The following is a 16,200-nucleotide window of genomic DNA, read 5'->3' on the forward strand; positions in this document are numbered from 1 at the left end:
ATACTGTATCCTATTGAACAACTCACTGAAAAAATCGATTTTTTGTAATTGCAACCAATGAATGTACATTACTTATAGCATATGGTCCGTGGTCAAAGTAGGCTGGCGTTTTAAGTGTCGTACACGACCAGGAAGTGAATGTTCAGTGAAGAGCAAATTGCCTGTAGGAATTCAAAGTAAACATACTGCGGACAATAATTTATTGGTAACTCATTGCTTCATTCATAGGAAACAATATTGCCTCCAAGGAATCAGACCTGAACTTAATGACGTGTTCCGTCAATCTGTTAAAATTACTGCTTTAAATACATATTGTTAAAAATTTTCAAATGGGGTCCGATCATCAGAATCTTGTTGTGGAGTCGGCTGTCCCACAGTAGCGCTGTTCAGAGGTTAAGATGTTTCTAATTGATAAGGAAAGTGGGCAGCTGTATTATTTCCAGGCAGCCAGTGTAGTATACATCGGTCATGTATTACATTACATGAATTCAAGGTCCAGAAATAGCAATTTTTAATGTTCGGAATAAAACTGAAACGAATCCTTGAGAAAGAACCTTGGAACTTACGGTCATGTTGGTGGTGGCGGTTGTTATTGTATTAAGGTCAAGTGCAACTGGACAACCATACGCTAACGTTAATCGTAAGAGAAAATGGAACAGCTTCTACTCTTCGAAGAATGAAGGTATCGGAAGAAAACAGACGAGGGCGTGAACATGAAAGAGTGCCTATATGATAGCTCATTGCATGTTAAGAAAATAGTACTGCTCTTATAGACTTACACCTGCTCTCACACAGTCATAATTCCTCGTCATTCACGAGTATTATAATGTACTTTAGGCCTAGGCTACAGTATATTATGAAAGAAACAAAATAGAGGAGGGATGTTATTTTTCGCCATTTGTTTTATGTCGGAAGGACGCAGACGGCGACGATGGGATAGGAAAGGCCTAGGAATGGTAAAGAAGCGGCCGTGGCCTTAATTAAGGTACAGCCTGGTGTGAAAAGAGGACACCACGAAAAAAACATCTTGAGGGCTGCCCACAGTGGTGTTGGAACCGCACGGCCAACTCGCCCGGCGAGGCCCGGGAGTTATTAAAGTAGCTGCTTAACATTCTCTGTTTGATAAATACATTCGCTTGGTTGCCCTCCTTCTGTAGTCGCCGGCCATGTATCCTGTTCAAGAGAAGTCGTATGTACAACAGTAGTTACTGGAGCTGTGGTATGGAGCGACACATGACTTGCGCTGGTACAAAAATTACCTACAATTTGTGTCTGTAGTTGGTTTTGTTATTTAGCTTTTGTTTCTTAAGCACATTTTATTTTTGCCACATTTTTACAAGGGCATTTAATTTTTACAATTTTCTTCGTGGGGCGATATGACAGCATAGTAGTACCTGGCGTTGCCTGGGCAAATTTATTAAACGCAATCAACTGCATCTGCGAGCCTGAACCTTTAAATATTATCTGCTGTCTATTTTCTCCCAGTTTGCCTTCAACTTCAATACTGAAGTTTTGTATGTGCAGTAGTTTACCCATGTTCCTGTAAAAATCTAAATAATCTCCCCCTGCCCCCGCAACTTACTGGCTTCCTTCTTTTACTATGAACTTAAGTACTGACTTACGCCACGGCTGTTGCCATAAGAGCAATATTGTTTTCTTAACATGGAATGAGCTATAGGCCATGAGGGTCGGAGACGAAAGGAGATCGGACAGGCCGGGCTGGCGTGACGTAACAAACATACGTCACAGTGTAGCGACAGACCGGAAACACTTTACAGTGTCGTTCCATTGTGACTACTCAGCGAAACGCTGATTGGGGTGCCGCTATAATCGCAAGTAAAACGACATTTTCAAGATATTCCGATGTGATTCATACTGAGCTCGATGTAAACAGACAGTTTTATTTTCTTATACATTGCAAGAAAACTGACACGATGTAATTTTTGTGTTACAATTCACAAAGATACCGGGTTTAAACGTAACCCACAAGCTTCAATTTACAATTCCTGTGATGAGTATGACAGTATTTCCATTAAAAAGTAAAGTTCCTGTCATTCATTCAGCGAAATTCAACAAGTTTACTGTTCAATTTTCCACAGTGTTGTAGTCTTAAATATGTCACTTTCCCTGTCAACTGAATTTCTGAAAATAGCGGACTATTTAAAGCTTATCTATCAGGCGTCCGATCATAATACGTAGCCTCTAAATAGCGAGCGAATTACATCACGCGTGAGGACAAAGGTATTTGCTATCCAGGATTAAAAAACAACAACAACAATGTAAATCCATCTACCAAATAGATGTATAGTAATGTGACAGTAAGAAACATTGTTGTCATTATTCGTATTATTATCATCATTATCTTTTCATTTGTATATTTATCTTAATATTTTAAGCTGGAAGGTCTCCATATGTGACATGAGTAATTTGTTTTGTTCAAGCGGATGGGAAAACAGTGATTCATGTGCAACAGCCCAGAGACCGACGACGTGGCCTTGTTGTTATTGTCTAGGGTTCGGGCCGTGCTCTTGGCATGGTTGGATGGCCAGGATCAATCTAGACGTACCATGTTAGAGAAGCGGGAAGCTGAGGTCTATTTAGGCATGTGAGAAAACGACGGACTTAACTCGACTGAGGAGTTGATTTAAAAACTTTGATGTACGTAGAGGAGATGTAACTTTTGTGAAACGTGCTTGTCTTATGTAACTTTGGTGGAGCGACTTCCATTAAAACTTTTGTGGAACGTGGTTGATGTGAAATGTTGTGGTATATGATATGTGGTACTGACCTACAAACTGTGGAGTGCTTAGGTACTCGCTATTTTATCACTTGTGGCGGCTTGGTGTCTCATATGTTAGTGAGAGCTATGGGATACTGTATCTCAGACAATTTACGATCTGGAACAACAAGCGTGTGAATGTATATTTAAACCAAGTGTTAGTATCAGCGAACACAGAATATATAACAAGTGCCAATTACGAGAATATGCAAGCTGTGTCGATACACAGATACAGTGAAGGGTATTTTATCTACATACATGTGCTTTGTAATTAATGTTCAACGGACTGACTGTATATAGCAGCTTGGTTTTCGCTTTTGGTTTCCCAATGTTGTTGTTGTTGTTGTTGTTGTAAATATGGAGCCTTTCAGCAGTAGTTTGTGTGTGTATTATATGTAAGCTATACTTTGGTGTCTTGATGTGATGCTCATACACGGATATTGTTCAGAATATACAATCAGTGGAGTTATTGATGAACGTAGGTGCAGTTCCTGCCTATTTAGTTGTTTTCAGAGGGTTAGGTAAGGCCTGAAGCAGATGTACCAGTACGCATTTTTATGTACACGCGCTGGGAGAGAGAAATGAAAATGGAAACCTACAACCTGTTTTGCAGCCAGTGACCGGGTGAGGGAGGGAATTAATGAAGCCCCCGTCTAGCGGCGAGGATAGGAATTGTGTCGCTCTCCTCTCGGGCAATGACGAATGAATGACAGATGAAATGATATGATAGTGGTGAGTGTTGCTGGAATGGAGGATGACAGTGAAAACCGGAGTACCCGGAGAAAAAATTGTCCCGCCTCCGCTTTGTCCAGCACAAATCTCACATGGAGTGACCGGGATATGAACCATGAAACACAGTGGTGAGAGGCCGACGCGCTGCCCCCTGAGCCACGGAGGTTCCTGGGAGAGAGAATTATCATGCTTTATTAAAATTTGAGAGATCCATTCTGGTAAACTCTGGCGCCCATACTACGGATATTTCGATTAATCATTTTTATTAATTTATTTTATTTCAATTATTATTCATATACTAGTTAGATTAGAGTATCCCTTCAAATAAATCACCTAACTGATGTTATTCGTGATAAGCACTATCAGATAATTTAAACACAAGCAACCACGAGCCACAGCTTAAGTCAGCATCTCTTGAAATATAAGATTGATAATTCATTCATTTAACTCTTTATTCTATTCGGTCAAAACTGCAATAACTTATTTGTTTCAAGGTAAACTGAAAATGTCTCCGTTTCAAACTCGGGTATCCCCGCAGTGACTGTGACGTAGCCAGCTTACAGTGCTGTGCAGCCGCGGGACGAAGTCACCATTTTCCATATCCACGTCATATAAGTTAAGTTACTCCTCATCGAGTTATTCCTGATGCGCAAAACCAGAGTGAGCTTCACAGGGATATGGAACTCATAATTAGGTAGATAAATGCCTTTATTGGTGACTCAAGGCTCTCTCACATTTACATAACTTATAATTACAATGACACTAATAATAATAATAATATCCTTAATTTTTAAACACTCAAAATAACGTACAATCTCAATCATTCCTACATTCACTCAACAGTTATCCAGCAAGTCAGCGGGATCCAGTCAGCAAACACTTTAAACTCGCGATTACTGGACTTGGCGAATTCCACGACCTGGACACAGATTATGAAGGAGCAGTGCGGTGATACGCTAGGCCTGATCAGTGCTTCACGGAACCCGCTCCTTTGTTTGCTCACAGACATTATCATTGCCAACCTCTTATAAACTTTATAAAATCTGGACTTTGTAAAGTGTCCGTTCAAAGTCTTGTTCTTGAATGCGACCGTAATTTTGTTTTCGAATTTCATTACAAATATCAAGCCATGAAATTCGGAGTTTTTCTTTGCACACTGTTCAACGAACTTCTGACAATATCCATATGGATGATATTTTGTTGCGTACCGGTAAGTGGCCTATGTTAGATAAGTTATCAAACAAAACTACATAGGCTATTTGTGCGTCCTTGTCAAACATCTTTCTTACGTGGTTTGGGAATAACTGCTTAGCCGACCGCGATGTTAAAATGCACTCAAGAAGCAGAACACACGCATATTTTTTGTGTGATAATCGAAAATGGCATGCCGTATAGCTTTTAGTGCCGGGAGTGTCCGAGCACATGTTCGACTCCCCAGGTCCAGGTTTTGATATGACACCCGTAGGTGAACTGCGCGTCGTGATGAGGATGAAGTGGTGATGAAGACGACACATAGCCTATAACCAGGCTCCGTGCCAGAGAAATTAACCGATGATCGTTCAAATTCCCGACCCTGCCGGGAATCGAACGCGGGACCCCTGTGACTGAAGGCCAGCACGCTAATCATTTAGCCATGGAGTCGAACGTAAAAAGCTATGTTAAGTCGTTATTCCACTCAGCTCCACAAACACTCATTTTCAGGACCTTAGTTCTTTGTACAACCTGTTGTTAAGTAAAGTACGGGGTGCGGGAGGTAGTGCGTTCGAACCTCTCTGTCAGCAGTCGTGAAGATTTTTTTCAGTAGTTTCCCATTTTCGCTCTCTTATTAACGGTGCAGTCACTTCCTTCCCACTCCTAGCCCTATCCTATCGCATCCTCGCTGTCTGTGAGACCGCGACGTCACTCATTCTGAAGGCAGCAGTTCACGTTCTGTTCAAATGTTCGTCTGATAGTCTAACGCCTAAATTCTCTGAAAATAGGCCTGTGCCCTAAAAATACCAAAAGGAGGTATGGGCCTAAAAGCTAAGGAATATAACAAAGAAAGAAAAGAAATATTGTCTCAAATTTTCTTAGCCTATAGGGCCTAGTCTAATAATACGTTCTTCTTTTTATTTTGAAATGTACTCCTTTTAGGGTCGAAATACTTCTAAACAAAGGAAATCCGAAATAAGGAACACGAACAAACTGACATGCGATATTAGACTAAAACTAATTACTATAATTATATGACCAAAATATTTGCTTTCTTGGTCAAATATGAGTTAGTGATACGCCTACAATATTATTTTACAGATGAACAGGAAAGGCACCATGGACGACCTGGAAGACATTTCCTCGGAAAATTCATGCACCAAGAGTGTTCCCACATCGAACCGACCGACTGGAAGCGAACTGGGAACGGCGACGTAGGCGGCTGAATTTTTAGGACCACGGCAGACAACACTGGAAGCATGTGGCTGAATGAAGTAAGTATAAAAAGACTTAGCTTTTATTGGCATTTCCGATATTGATGTGTAAATTATGTAAATGTGTGGTCTCCTCTACCAAAGGTTGTTACATCCGGCAATACCCTTTAAAATAATAATAATAATAATAATAATAATAATAATAATAATAATAATAATAATAATAATAATAATAATAATAATAATAATTCTTTCTTCTTTTCCTGCCGCTTTTTCCCACACCTGTGGGGTCGCGGGTGCGAACTGCGTCGCACATGTGGATTTGGCCCTGTTTTTACGGCCGGATGCCCTTCCTGACGCCAACCCTCTATGGAGGGATGTAAGCACTATTGCCTGTTTCTGTGGTGGTTGGTAGTGTAGTATGTTGTCTGAATATGATGAGGAGAGTGTTGGGACGGACATATACACCCAGTCCCCGAGCCAGAAGAATTAATCAGAAGCGATTAAAATCCCCGACCCGGCCGGGAATCGAACCCGGGACCCTCTGAACCGAAGGCCAGTACGCTGACCATTCAGCCAACGAGTCGGACAATAATAATAATAATAATAATAATAATAATAATAATAATAATAATAATAATAATAATAATAATAATAATAATAATAATAATAATAATAATAATAGCAGGACTTGAGAGGTGTTGGGAACCAAAGTGAGCCCCTGGTGGGCTTGAATCACTAATCTACAGGCCTATATAAAATAAAGACTTTTGTTTGTACATTGCCCAGAATATAAAAAGGATTGTATTTTAGACCAATCGCGTCCATAGTAACAAGGAAATGCACTTTTTAATTTTCCGTCGTTTCTGTCTGTCTGTCTGTCTGTCTGTCTGTCTGTCTGTCTGTCTGTCTGTCTGTCTGTCTGTACGGGCACCACGAGAAACGAGAAAATGGGCGAAGGTCGGGGAATAAAGCACTACAGTCACTTTATACACGCTGCATGAAATGGTAGTTTACGGGAAGGGGCCGAACATTTAATTTTTAAATACCTATATATGGTCCTATCGAAAAGTAGCCTACTTCATAAAAAAAAAATTATAGAGTAGGCCTATACAATTTCCGATCATTGACCGTATGTCTTAACATAGTTTTACCGTAATGGCTATGATAACTGTGCAGATTATAATAAAAATGAGACAAAAATTGTATAGGAATGATCGCGTGAAGAATAAGGCAAGAGGGAGTCTTGAAAGAAAGGACGACTTTCTTTTCGTTAGATGCCCTACTATCACAGAATCGGAAGAAATCTGAATGTGAAGGCCTACAATAGTGAAAGCTCATAAAATTAATCAACAATAACATTACATTGACCATTGTTGTTACGATGTGCTTTGCCTCTTCTGCTGCCACTCATCTCCGATGCATGGGATTACTGCCGCGTCCCGAATAAAACAGCCTGCCTGAATATTCGCGGTAAGTAGCTGGGGAGTTAGATAACTTTGTTCGTTTTAGTAAGTTATGTCATTCCTCTGGTTCACAAATTTTGTTATAGACTAACTTTTGTACATAACTTAACACATGGTATTTCAGCTACTCTGAGGCGCTGCCGAATGAGCAGTGTGCAATACGGCTGTCTGCGGCCTGCTCACTCCGTAGCGAAGCACGGGTACCTTATATGCGTTTGCAGGATCAACAGAAAACTACCAATGATGCTCACAAAGGCTAGAGATGTGTTAAACTTAAATCTTACAACTTCTCCTATAGCATTTGGAGAAAATGGTCATGGAGTAGGCTACAAGAGAACCAAATTTCTTTATACCGGCGACACTTTGCTTGCGAAGATGCCATCATCCTCGAGTCTACAGTCTTCGGTGTCTACACATCGACATGCATCATAGTCGGCTTTTATCTGCGACTCGATTTTAATACTAAGGAAATATTTTTATATGCATCTATGGTGCAATAGTTTTCAGTCTATGTTCTGCAAGCAACATACGTTTGGCAGATGATTTACTTTAAACATCTAGGTTGTTGTTGCCCAATCTTCAAATGATTGTGAGGGTTTTAAAGGTCGCAGTAACGATGTAGGCTAAAGGAGAAGGTTACTTCTCTCGAACACACAAGTTCAATAAACATTTTACACTGTAACAAGGAATAAAATATAAGTTACACCATTAAACAAAGAATGACAAGTTTCGTGTGATTTCATCGAATCTGATGATGTTGGCTTGGCGACCACCACACCCTTAGCTGACTCCTGGCATTGTTTCCTCTTACTTGTGCCAGGCTCCCCACTTTCATCTATAGGCTACTATCTGAGCTTCCTTGGTCAACTTCTGTTTTTCCGACCCGAACGCTATTAGGTTTCCAAGGGCGAGGAGATCTTTCATTTTAACACCCTTCTCTTTCTTTGCCCGATACCTTCATTTTCCGAAGTGCTGGGTCCCTTCCATTTTTTCCCTCTAGTGTTATACAGATGGTTGCCAAGTTGTAACTTACTTGCTCTTAAAACAATAATATTCACCAGCAAGAAAATAAAAAAAAACATGAAATTAAACCAAGCTCCACACGCGTACCAAGCGACCGCTGTTCAGCCCGAAGGCCTGCAGATTACGAGGTACCACGTGGTCAGCGTAGCACAACTTCTCCGCCGTTATTCTTAGCTTTCTACACCGGGGCCGCCCTCAATTGTAATCACGTACGCTGAGTGGACCTCGAAGGAGCTCTCAGATACAGGTAAAAATGTCCAAGCTGGCCAGGACTCGAACACGGAACCTCCGGGTAAGTGGTAGGCATGTTACCCTAGATCCCGGGACCGGCAAAAATAAATAACTTATAGGCCTACAGTCAGTAAAAGTAGACCTACTACAAAATTCATTATGGAACGGAAAATGTGAAATTTTGTAGCAGTGAGGATGGCAAGGAGAAGACGGCTGAAGATGTTCTACGGCGCGATCAGGAAGCCGACGGTGTGGTGGAAGAAGATGGTCCGAAACTATCAGTGATTAAAGAACGCATGAAAGACATTTCTTCGTTGATAGGCACCTCTTTAGGAGTCGCTGTGGCTGGGGGCGGTAGAATAACACCCATGTATCCCCTGCCTGTCGTAAGAGGCGACTAAAAGGGACCCCAAGGGCTCTTAAATTGCGAACATTGGTTGGCGACCCTCAGCTGAGTCCTCGCATTGCTTTCACTTACTTGTGCCAGGCTCCTCACTTTCATCTGTCCTGTCCGACTTTCCTTGGTGAACTCTTGTTCTTTCCTGACCCCGGCGCTGTTAGAGCACTCGAGGCCGTGACCCTTGTCTTTCTTTGCCCGATACGTCCATTTTCCCTCTAGTGTTATATAGAGGATGGTTGCCAAGTTGTAGGCCTACTTCCTCTTAAAACAATAATCACCACCACCACCTTATTAGGTCCACAGCATACGGTACAAGTGAAACTTGATACCCTTTCCAAGACGCATGGCGGTAAAATAGTATTGTTATTAAAGTACACCTATGAGTTACCTGGTGGCCCCAGCAAGTGGTTATAGCTCCTGAGCAGGTGCAGGGCGGAGTACGCAGACATGACGTGAGTCCCCATCACAGGTACACACAACACTGTGGCGGGCTGCCACTGCTAGCACCAATCACTGCTCGAGCCCGCCTACTGGGGCATGCGCACTGGGGAGCAGGCGGCTATTGGGCCACACGGCCCCAATTAGCGTGCGCGCATTTCACACCCTCCCCCACTCTTACATCACCGTCAGGGTAATAATAATAATAATAATAATAATAATAATAATAATAATAATAATAATAATAATAATAATAATAATAATAATAATAATAATAATAATAATAATAATAATAATAATAATCCGTTTTAAGGACATTTTTCTCGGACAGCAATAGTAGGCCCACTCGGGGAAACGCAACTCCTCTGTATTAGTTCTCTGAGCGGGACCGCTGTGTGCTAAACAAAATTACACTTACGTGTTAAAATCAATAACAGGTAACACAGACATGTGATTTGTTTTAAGTGGCGAAGTCCCTGTCGTACGCTTATATCACTGCAGGCTACATAAAACATCGATATGCTGCAGAAAATTGGCTACAAAATAAATGGACATTTTGCTTCGTAGTAGCCTAATAAAGTAAAGTAACTTATGCGACAATATTAATGGAAATTACAACAATAATAATAATAGACCCTGATAATAATCATAACGAGTACAGCCCTTGTAAGGCAGACCCTCCGATGAGGGTGGGCGGCATCTGTCATGTGTAACTAACTGCGTGATACTGTGGCCGGGGATGTGTGGTATGTGAGTTGCAGCACAAACACCCAGCCCCCGGGCCATTGGAATTAACCAATGAAGGTAAAATCCCCGACCTGGCCGGGAATCGAGCCCGGGACCCTCTGAACCGAAGGCTAGCGCGCTAACCATTTAGCCATGAAGCGGGACATAGGGAAAATAATAAGCTAGATAACCGTAATATTTAGGCGCTATAATGTTGAGTAAGGACTACTTGAATTCCTTCCATGAAGAAATGTTACATGTTACAACCATAGGCCTACTCCCCTGTGGGTGGGGGAGGTAGAATAATACCTACGGTATCCCCTGTCTGTCGTAAGATACGACTAAAAGGGGCGCCAGGGGCTCTGAACTTTGACGACCTCGGGGCCCTTTGCTGAGTCCTGGCATTGCTTGCACTTGCTTGGGCCAGGGTTCTCACTTTAATCTACCCTATCCGACCTCCCTTGGTCAATTCTTGTTCTTTTCCGACCCTGATGGTATTAAAGCACTCCAGGCCTAGGGAGTTTTCATTTTCACGCCCTTCATGGCCCTTGTCTTCATTCTTCGGAGTGTCGGATCCCTTCCATTGTTCTCTCTGATAAGTGTCCTATATAGCCTACAGGATGGTTGCCTAGTTGTACTTCCTCTTAAAACAATAATCACCACCACCGCCTGAGCTGAGTTAGCACAGCATTCAAATTATGGGCCAGTTTTTTTCCTAGAGTAATTATTAATTTCGTGTGGCTATTTATAGTCGAGTGCAGCCCTTCTAAAACAGACCGTCCGATGAGGGTGGGCAACATCTGCCATGTGTAGGCCTACGTAGTGCGCGTTATGTGTGGTGTGTGAGTTGCAGCACAAACACCCAGCCCCCGGGCCATTGGAATTAACCAATGAAGGTAAAATCCCCGACCTGGCCGGGACCCTCTGAACGCTGACCATTCAGCCAACGAGTCGACTTTTCCTAGAGTGAGCCCTGATATGTGTAACTTATGGAATTCTGGACTGCATTTCACTCGTGTGGTGTAGTTCCTGCGGGTAATCGCTGCAGTGAGGTGGTTGGTGTGAGTTACTCCTGCGGCCGTTATAATAAATCAGGCAATGTTCGTAATTTCGTCCCCTTCATTTTACTTGTTATTTTTTAAGTTTATTTTTATTTTCAGATGGAAAAAGGCAAGCGATGGTATAAGGAAGCTATTAAAATGGATATTAAGTCAGTGAGGGGCAAGATAATGGGTTACAAACTTGCAAATAAAGCGTGTAACATGCCACGAGCAACGCTGTAAGACTATATTAAAAAGAATACCAAGAACACATTTTTCATAAATGGCCTTCAAGTAATTCATTATAGGGAAAATGTTTTGTAAGGTTAGAAAGGTAGCCTAATATATATAAAACTAGTGCTTTGCCCGCGGCTTCGCTCGCATCATAGTTGAGTTACGTCCCATTATATTATTTTATTTCCCATTTTCTTTTGAAGTCCACCGAACCAATCTTATGCGTTCATCGACTTTCGTAAGAAATGTAAGACGTGTTTTCCCGTCCCGGCTTCGGGCGGAATTGAAAAGTTTTACGTATATTCCGAGTTCGCTGTTAAATTAAATTCTCCTGTAATAACAGTAGCTTCTATATATATTTTTTTTTTTTATCCAGTCACACGTGATGTAGTGCCATTGCACAACTTGGGTGGTTTGAGGTTACGTAACAATATTACAGGTGCTCCTACTTTCAAACGAAATTTGTGAGATGGGAATCCTGGAGGATTAAGAATATTTAGGAATTCTACTAGATACTTGACAGCATCGTCCGTTTGTAATACCATGTCGATCGATTTATACTCTTATTTCTTCTGCATCAAAATATATAAGCAATGCTTCATTTATTTAATTAGTCGTCTGATTAAAGTAAATCTGCAAAAATCCAGGATGTTGATGAGCATTTGGCAATAGACTGCCTATGGAATGCTAAATTCGACCTTGTACTTTGAAAGTTGGCATAAAGCCGGGTTGGATGGCTTGCTTAGTACCAAAAGATGTCATTTGAAAACAGCTGCTATATTTTCTAATTCGATCAAAAAAAGACCATGATCTGGAAGGAACCCCATTAAAAAACTGTACAATGGTTCAGGGGGAGATTACAGTGGTGGCAGCTGAACCTTGCCAGAATCGCAACACATACCTGGTGTTTCATCTTTCCACTTGAGAGCACTGCATGGATCATTGTACCAGTGGTTATCAAGCTGTTATCCTCCTAATTAAACTCAGGAACGTAAGACATCCCGGAACGAAACTTAATTTTAGAAGAACGCAATCGTCTTTCTCTTTGGACCCCAGGGTGACGTTGCTCATATCGCATTTGAATTGTCCTGTGATTTTCGTGATTATTTTTCTGGTATGTCGGTGCCACTGCTCTATGAACCTTGAGATTATTCTTCTGGTACGTGCCCGCTGCTGCTCTATGGACTTATGTGCAGAAGGATTATTCTGTAAAAATGTGGCTGCTGCTTTTTTAAATTGTATTTTTCTCGTAGCATTTGTGTATCGAGTACGACGTTTTTCAGAAACTTCTGTAACAACGAATGAAGCACTTGTTTCTTCGCACAGACGTTCATATACAGTACTTCAAACTGTCTGTTAGAGAGATTACCAGTAAATCGCAATCTTTTTACGGTATGTGCTTCATCACTAAATGTCCAGTATAACATTTGATCACGATAAAGCGGAATGGAAATATTTTTCCTGCTGCCGTCAACTCACATGTTCCACCATAAGTTGAATCTTTTGACACGAAAAGTCGGCACTCTTCTGAGGAGGAATTGTTATTACCAAGATGATTTTCGGACAAAATGGAGACAACTTACGAAACAATAGCTTCACGAACTTCTTTATGCCGTAACTGAGTAGAGTATAAAATGTAAGAAAGAGATCTAAATAGACACGCACCGTCACCTACAATGTTATGTGGCAACACTTACCATTAATGTTTAGGTAACTTACTGCTGTGTGCGTGAAGACGTTAGGCCTATCGCGCTGCAGTCTGTCTCCTTGAAATATCACACACCAGTACGTTGAATCTTCTGATATGAAATATTGGTACTCTGCTGAGGAGGAATAGTTATTAGCAATGTCCGGCTCCATGGCTAAATGGTTAGCGTGCTGGCCTTTGGTCACAGGGGTCCCGGGTTCGATTCCCGGCAGGGTCGGGAATTTTAACCATCATTGGTTAATTTCGCTGGCACGGGGGCTGGGAGTATGTATCGTCTTCATCATCATTTCATTGTCATCACGAAGCGCAGGTCGCCTACGGGTGTCAAATCAAAAGACCTGCATCTGACGAGCCGAACTTGTTCTCTCCCGGCAGTAAAAGCCACACGCCATTTCATTATTAGCAATGATTGCCAAGGTTCAAACTCTTATTGCTCAAGAGTTCTATCATACTCACTTCATCACTGGTCGACAATATCATGCAAGTTGTCTCCTTCGTCAATATGAGTGACAGAATGTTTTAATGTATTCGCATATTACAAAAGGGTCAAGTGCTAATACATGCTAACTAAAATAGAAAAGTAAAGTTTTGGACTTGATTCTTTTGTGCTCAGAATGTATTGTACTTGTATCTTCCTCTTTATTACAGGCTTCTGGTTTTATTAAGGAAACAGTAAAGTAAATACCTTTCTTGAATATATAATTATAATTTTCTTCTCTATGTCTGCTTACAGCAAATATTTCCAAACAGTAAGTTACATAGTTCAGATTCAAAGAAATACGTATTCACTTTCGTCTGCTTGCCCTTGCAAAGCCGAGGAAGCCCTTGTGGCAGTTTCACACGGTAGGCTCTTGAAAAAATGAAGATGTACAGGCGGAATGTATAGCAGTAAATCCTCTATGTCCTTTTTCTTCGCTTTTGTTACTGGTCGACGATGCGTATAGAGAGGGCCTTCTCCACCAAACCAAAAACACTGTCATTAGCTAAGTAAGAATGTCCTGATACCAAGAACTTGTGATCAATGGCTGAGACATGACACAACTTCATCAGAGACAATGACATTTTAATTAAATCTCACACACCGACAAAACAAACCATGGAAACTGTGCCAATGGACATGTTCCCATTGTGCTGTGAACAAACGACTGCTTCCCTCTGTGCTCAACAGAATTGCCAATCATATAACAGCTATTTACAACATCTGGACATGAATCTTTTATGCTCTGAAAGCAGCTTCATAAATAGTACTTAAAGGTGGAATAAGTCCAAAATGACCAAAAATGGACTTGATTCCCTTGGGCTCTGAACGCCGCATATCTTCGAACCACAGACAGCTTTGCTAATGACGCATGCGCGCGGAACTGGTACTGCTTTCACCTAGCCTTTTTACCAGTTCTACGGATGAAACAACTCATTTAAACTGTAAACGGCTGAATAAATCACTAACAAAATATAAAACTGTAATAAATCTCCTTCATCAGAGACAATCTGCCAACGTGCAGATTCGAACCTGCATTCTTGCAGTCTTTAGTCCGCTGACCTAACCGTTACGCTATCAGCGCAGCGTAAACAGTTGTCATGAATTCACTCACAAATATTCATATATGTAGGCCTACATACTGTTACTGTATTTTCTTTTCTTTAAGGATTTGGTTTATTGCCGTCTTAAAATACACAGAAGCGGAGTGAATTGGCGCGTACACTTATATGTTGGAAAGTGCCGCGGCCATTTTTAATTGGCAAAAGCCAAAGATTCATGCGCGCAAGGGAAGTATTTCATCTGGAAAATCTTAAAAATAAATATATTTCCGTTGACTTTTTAAGAAATGCATGATTTTTTTCTGTACTACTGAGACGATTGGGAAGACGGAATGAATATATATGTACAATATTGTTTTAAAAAAACCGGAGATATTGCACACAAATGTAAAACCACATATCACACACTTTTCACCCCTTTTCACTCCTTTAAAATCGGAATTTTTAAAATTCCTTTTAAAATACTATTTATGATATATGAAAATATATATCTGAATGAATATAAGTACAATATTTTACACAGAAACGGATAAATTCAACAAAAAAGTAAAATCACATTTCACCCCTTTTCACCCCTTTAAAGTGTGAATATTTAAAAAAACCTTTCTTGGTGCGCATTTAAGTTACGGTAGGAACATGTTCACAAATTTTCATGCAATTATCTCCAGTAGGTTTTGCTGTGCGTTGATTATCAGTCAGTCAGTCAGTCAGTCAGTCAGTCAGTCAGTCAGTCAGTCAGTCAGTCAGTCAGTCAGTCAGTCAGTCAGTCAGTCAGTCAGTCAGTCAGTCAGTCAGTCAGTCAGTCAGGACATTTTGCTTTATATATACAGATTAAAATTAATGGTACTTTCCATAAATTTGGTGGGGGACGAAATTATGAACACATTTTTGGTAGTTTAGTTCTTGTAGTGTTTATTTTTACGTGAAATATTTGACCACAGTTTCATTGTAACTTACCCATAAGCTAAATGGAGTAGACCCTATATATTCAGTAATATTCATATTCTGCCATTTTGTAGCCTTGTCCACAGGTCCAAATCTGTTGAGGCGACGTAGTATGGGCCTCCTACTTCAGCTGGCACCTTGACCGGACAATAGAACAGAAACTAAGTTTTCAGATATTTTTGCAAGTGTTTGTCCCCTTCACATTGGCTCGTTTGTATTACCTGGGAGACGTTCATTCTGGTTGGGAGGCCTCATTACAGTCATTCTTTCACCATAGTCTACGCTAGATTATGAGTGAGATGACAGTTGATGTTTAAATAGAACAAGCCAGAAACCCTTAAATGTGAACTGGTTCTTTTATCAAAAAGTCCGCCGCGTGATGCTCGTCTGTTTAGAGTTCGTTGGAAGTATGGGTAATAGGTCTATATGTGATGATGTAACAAAGTAGTCTTATTCTCGTTGAGTCACTTCACTAAATTCTTGTTTTAAGTTTCCTCCACTGTTTCTTCAAGTTCACTCCATTATTTCGCGCAG

General features: G+C 40.9%; 1 protein-coding gene across 1 annotated transcript in view; it reads right to left on the reverse strand.

The window, feature by feature from the left end:
• LOC136884172 (hepatic leukemia factor) overlaps positions 1–9,500 on the reverse strand; it is a 75,857-nt gene extending 66,357 nt beyond the window's left edge. Inside the window, exon 1 of the mRNA XM_067156210.1 lies at positions 9,425–9,500. Coding sequence (XP_067012311.1) covers positions 9,425–9,500 — 76 coding nt within the window. The remainder of the gene's footprint in view (positions 1–9,424) is intronic.
• Positions 9,501–16,200: the final 6,700 nt, after the last annotated feature.

The sequence above is a fragment of the Anabrus simplex genome, chromosome 12 (assembly GCF_040414725.1).
Source record: "Anabrus simplex isolate iqAnaSimp1 chromosome 12, ASM4041472v1, whole genome shotgun sequence".
Lineage (NCBI taxonomy): Eukaryota > Metazoa > Arthropoda > Insecta > Orthoptera > Tettigoniidae > Anabrus > Anabrus simplex.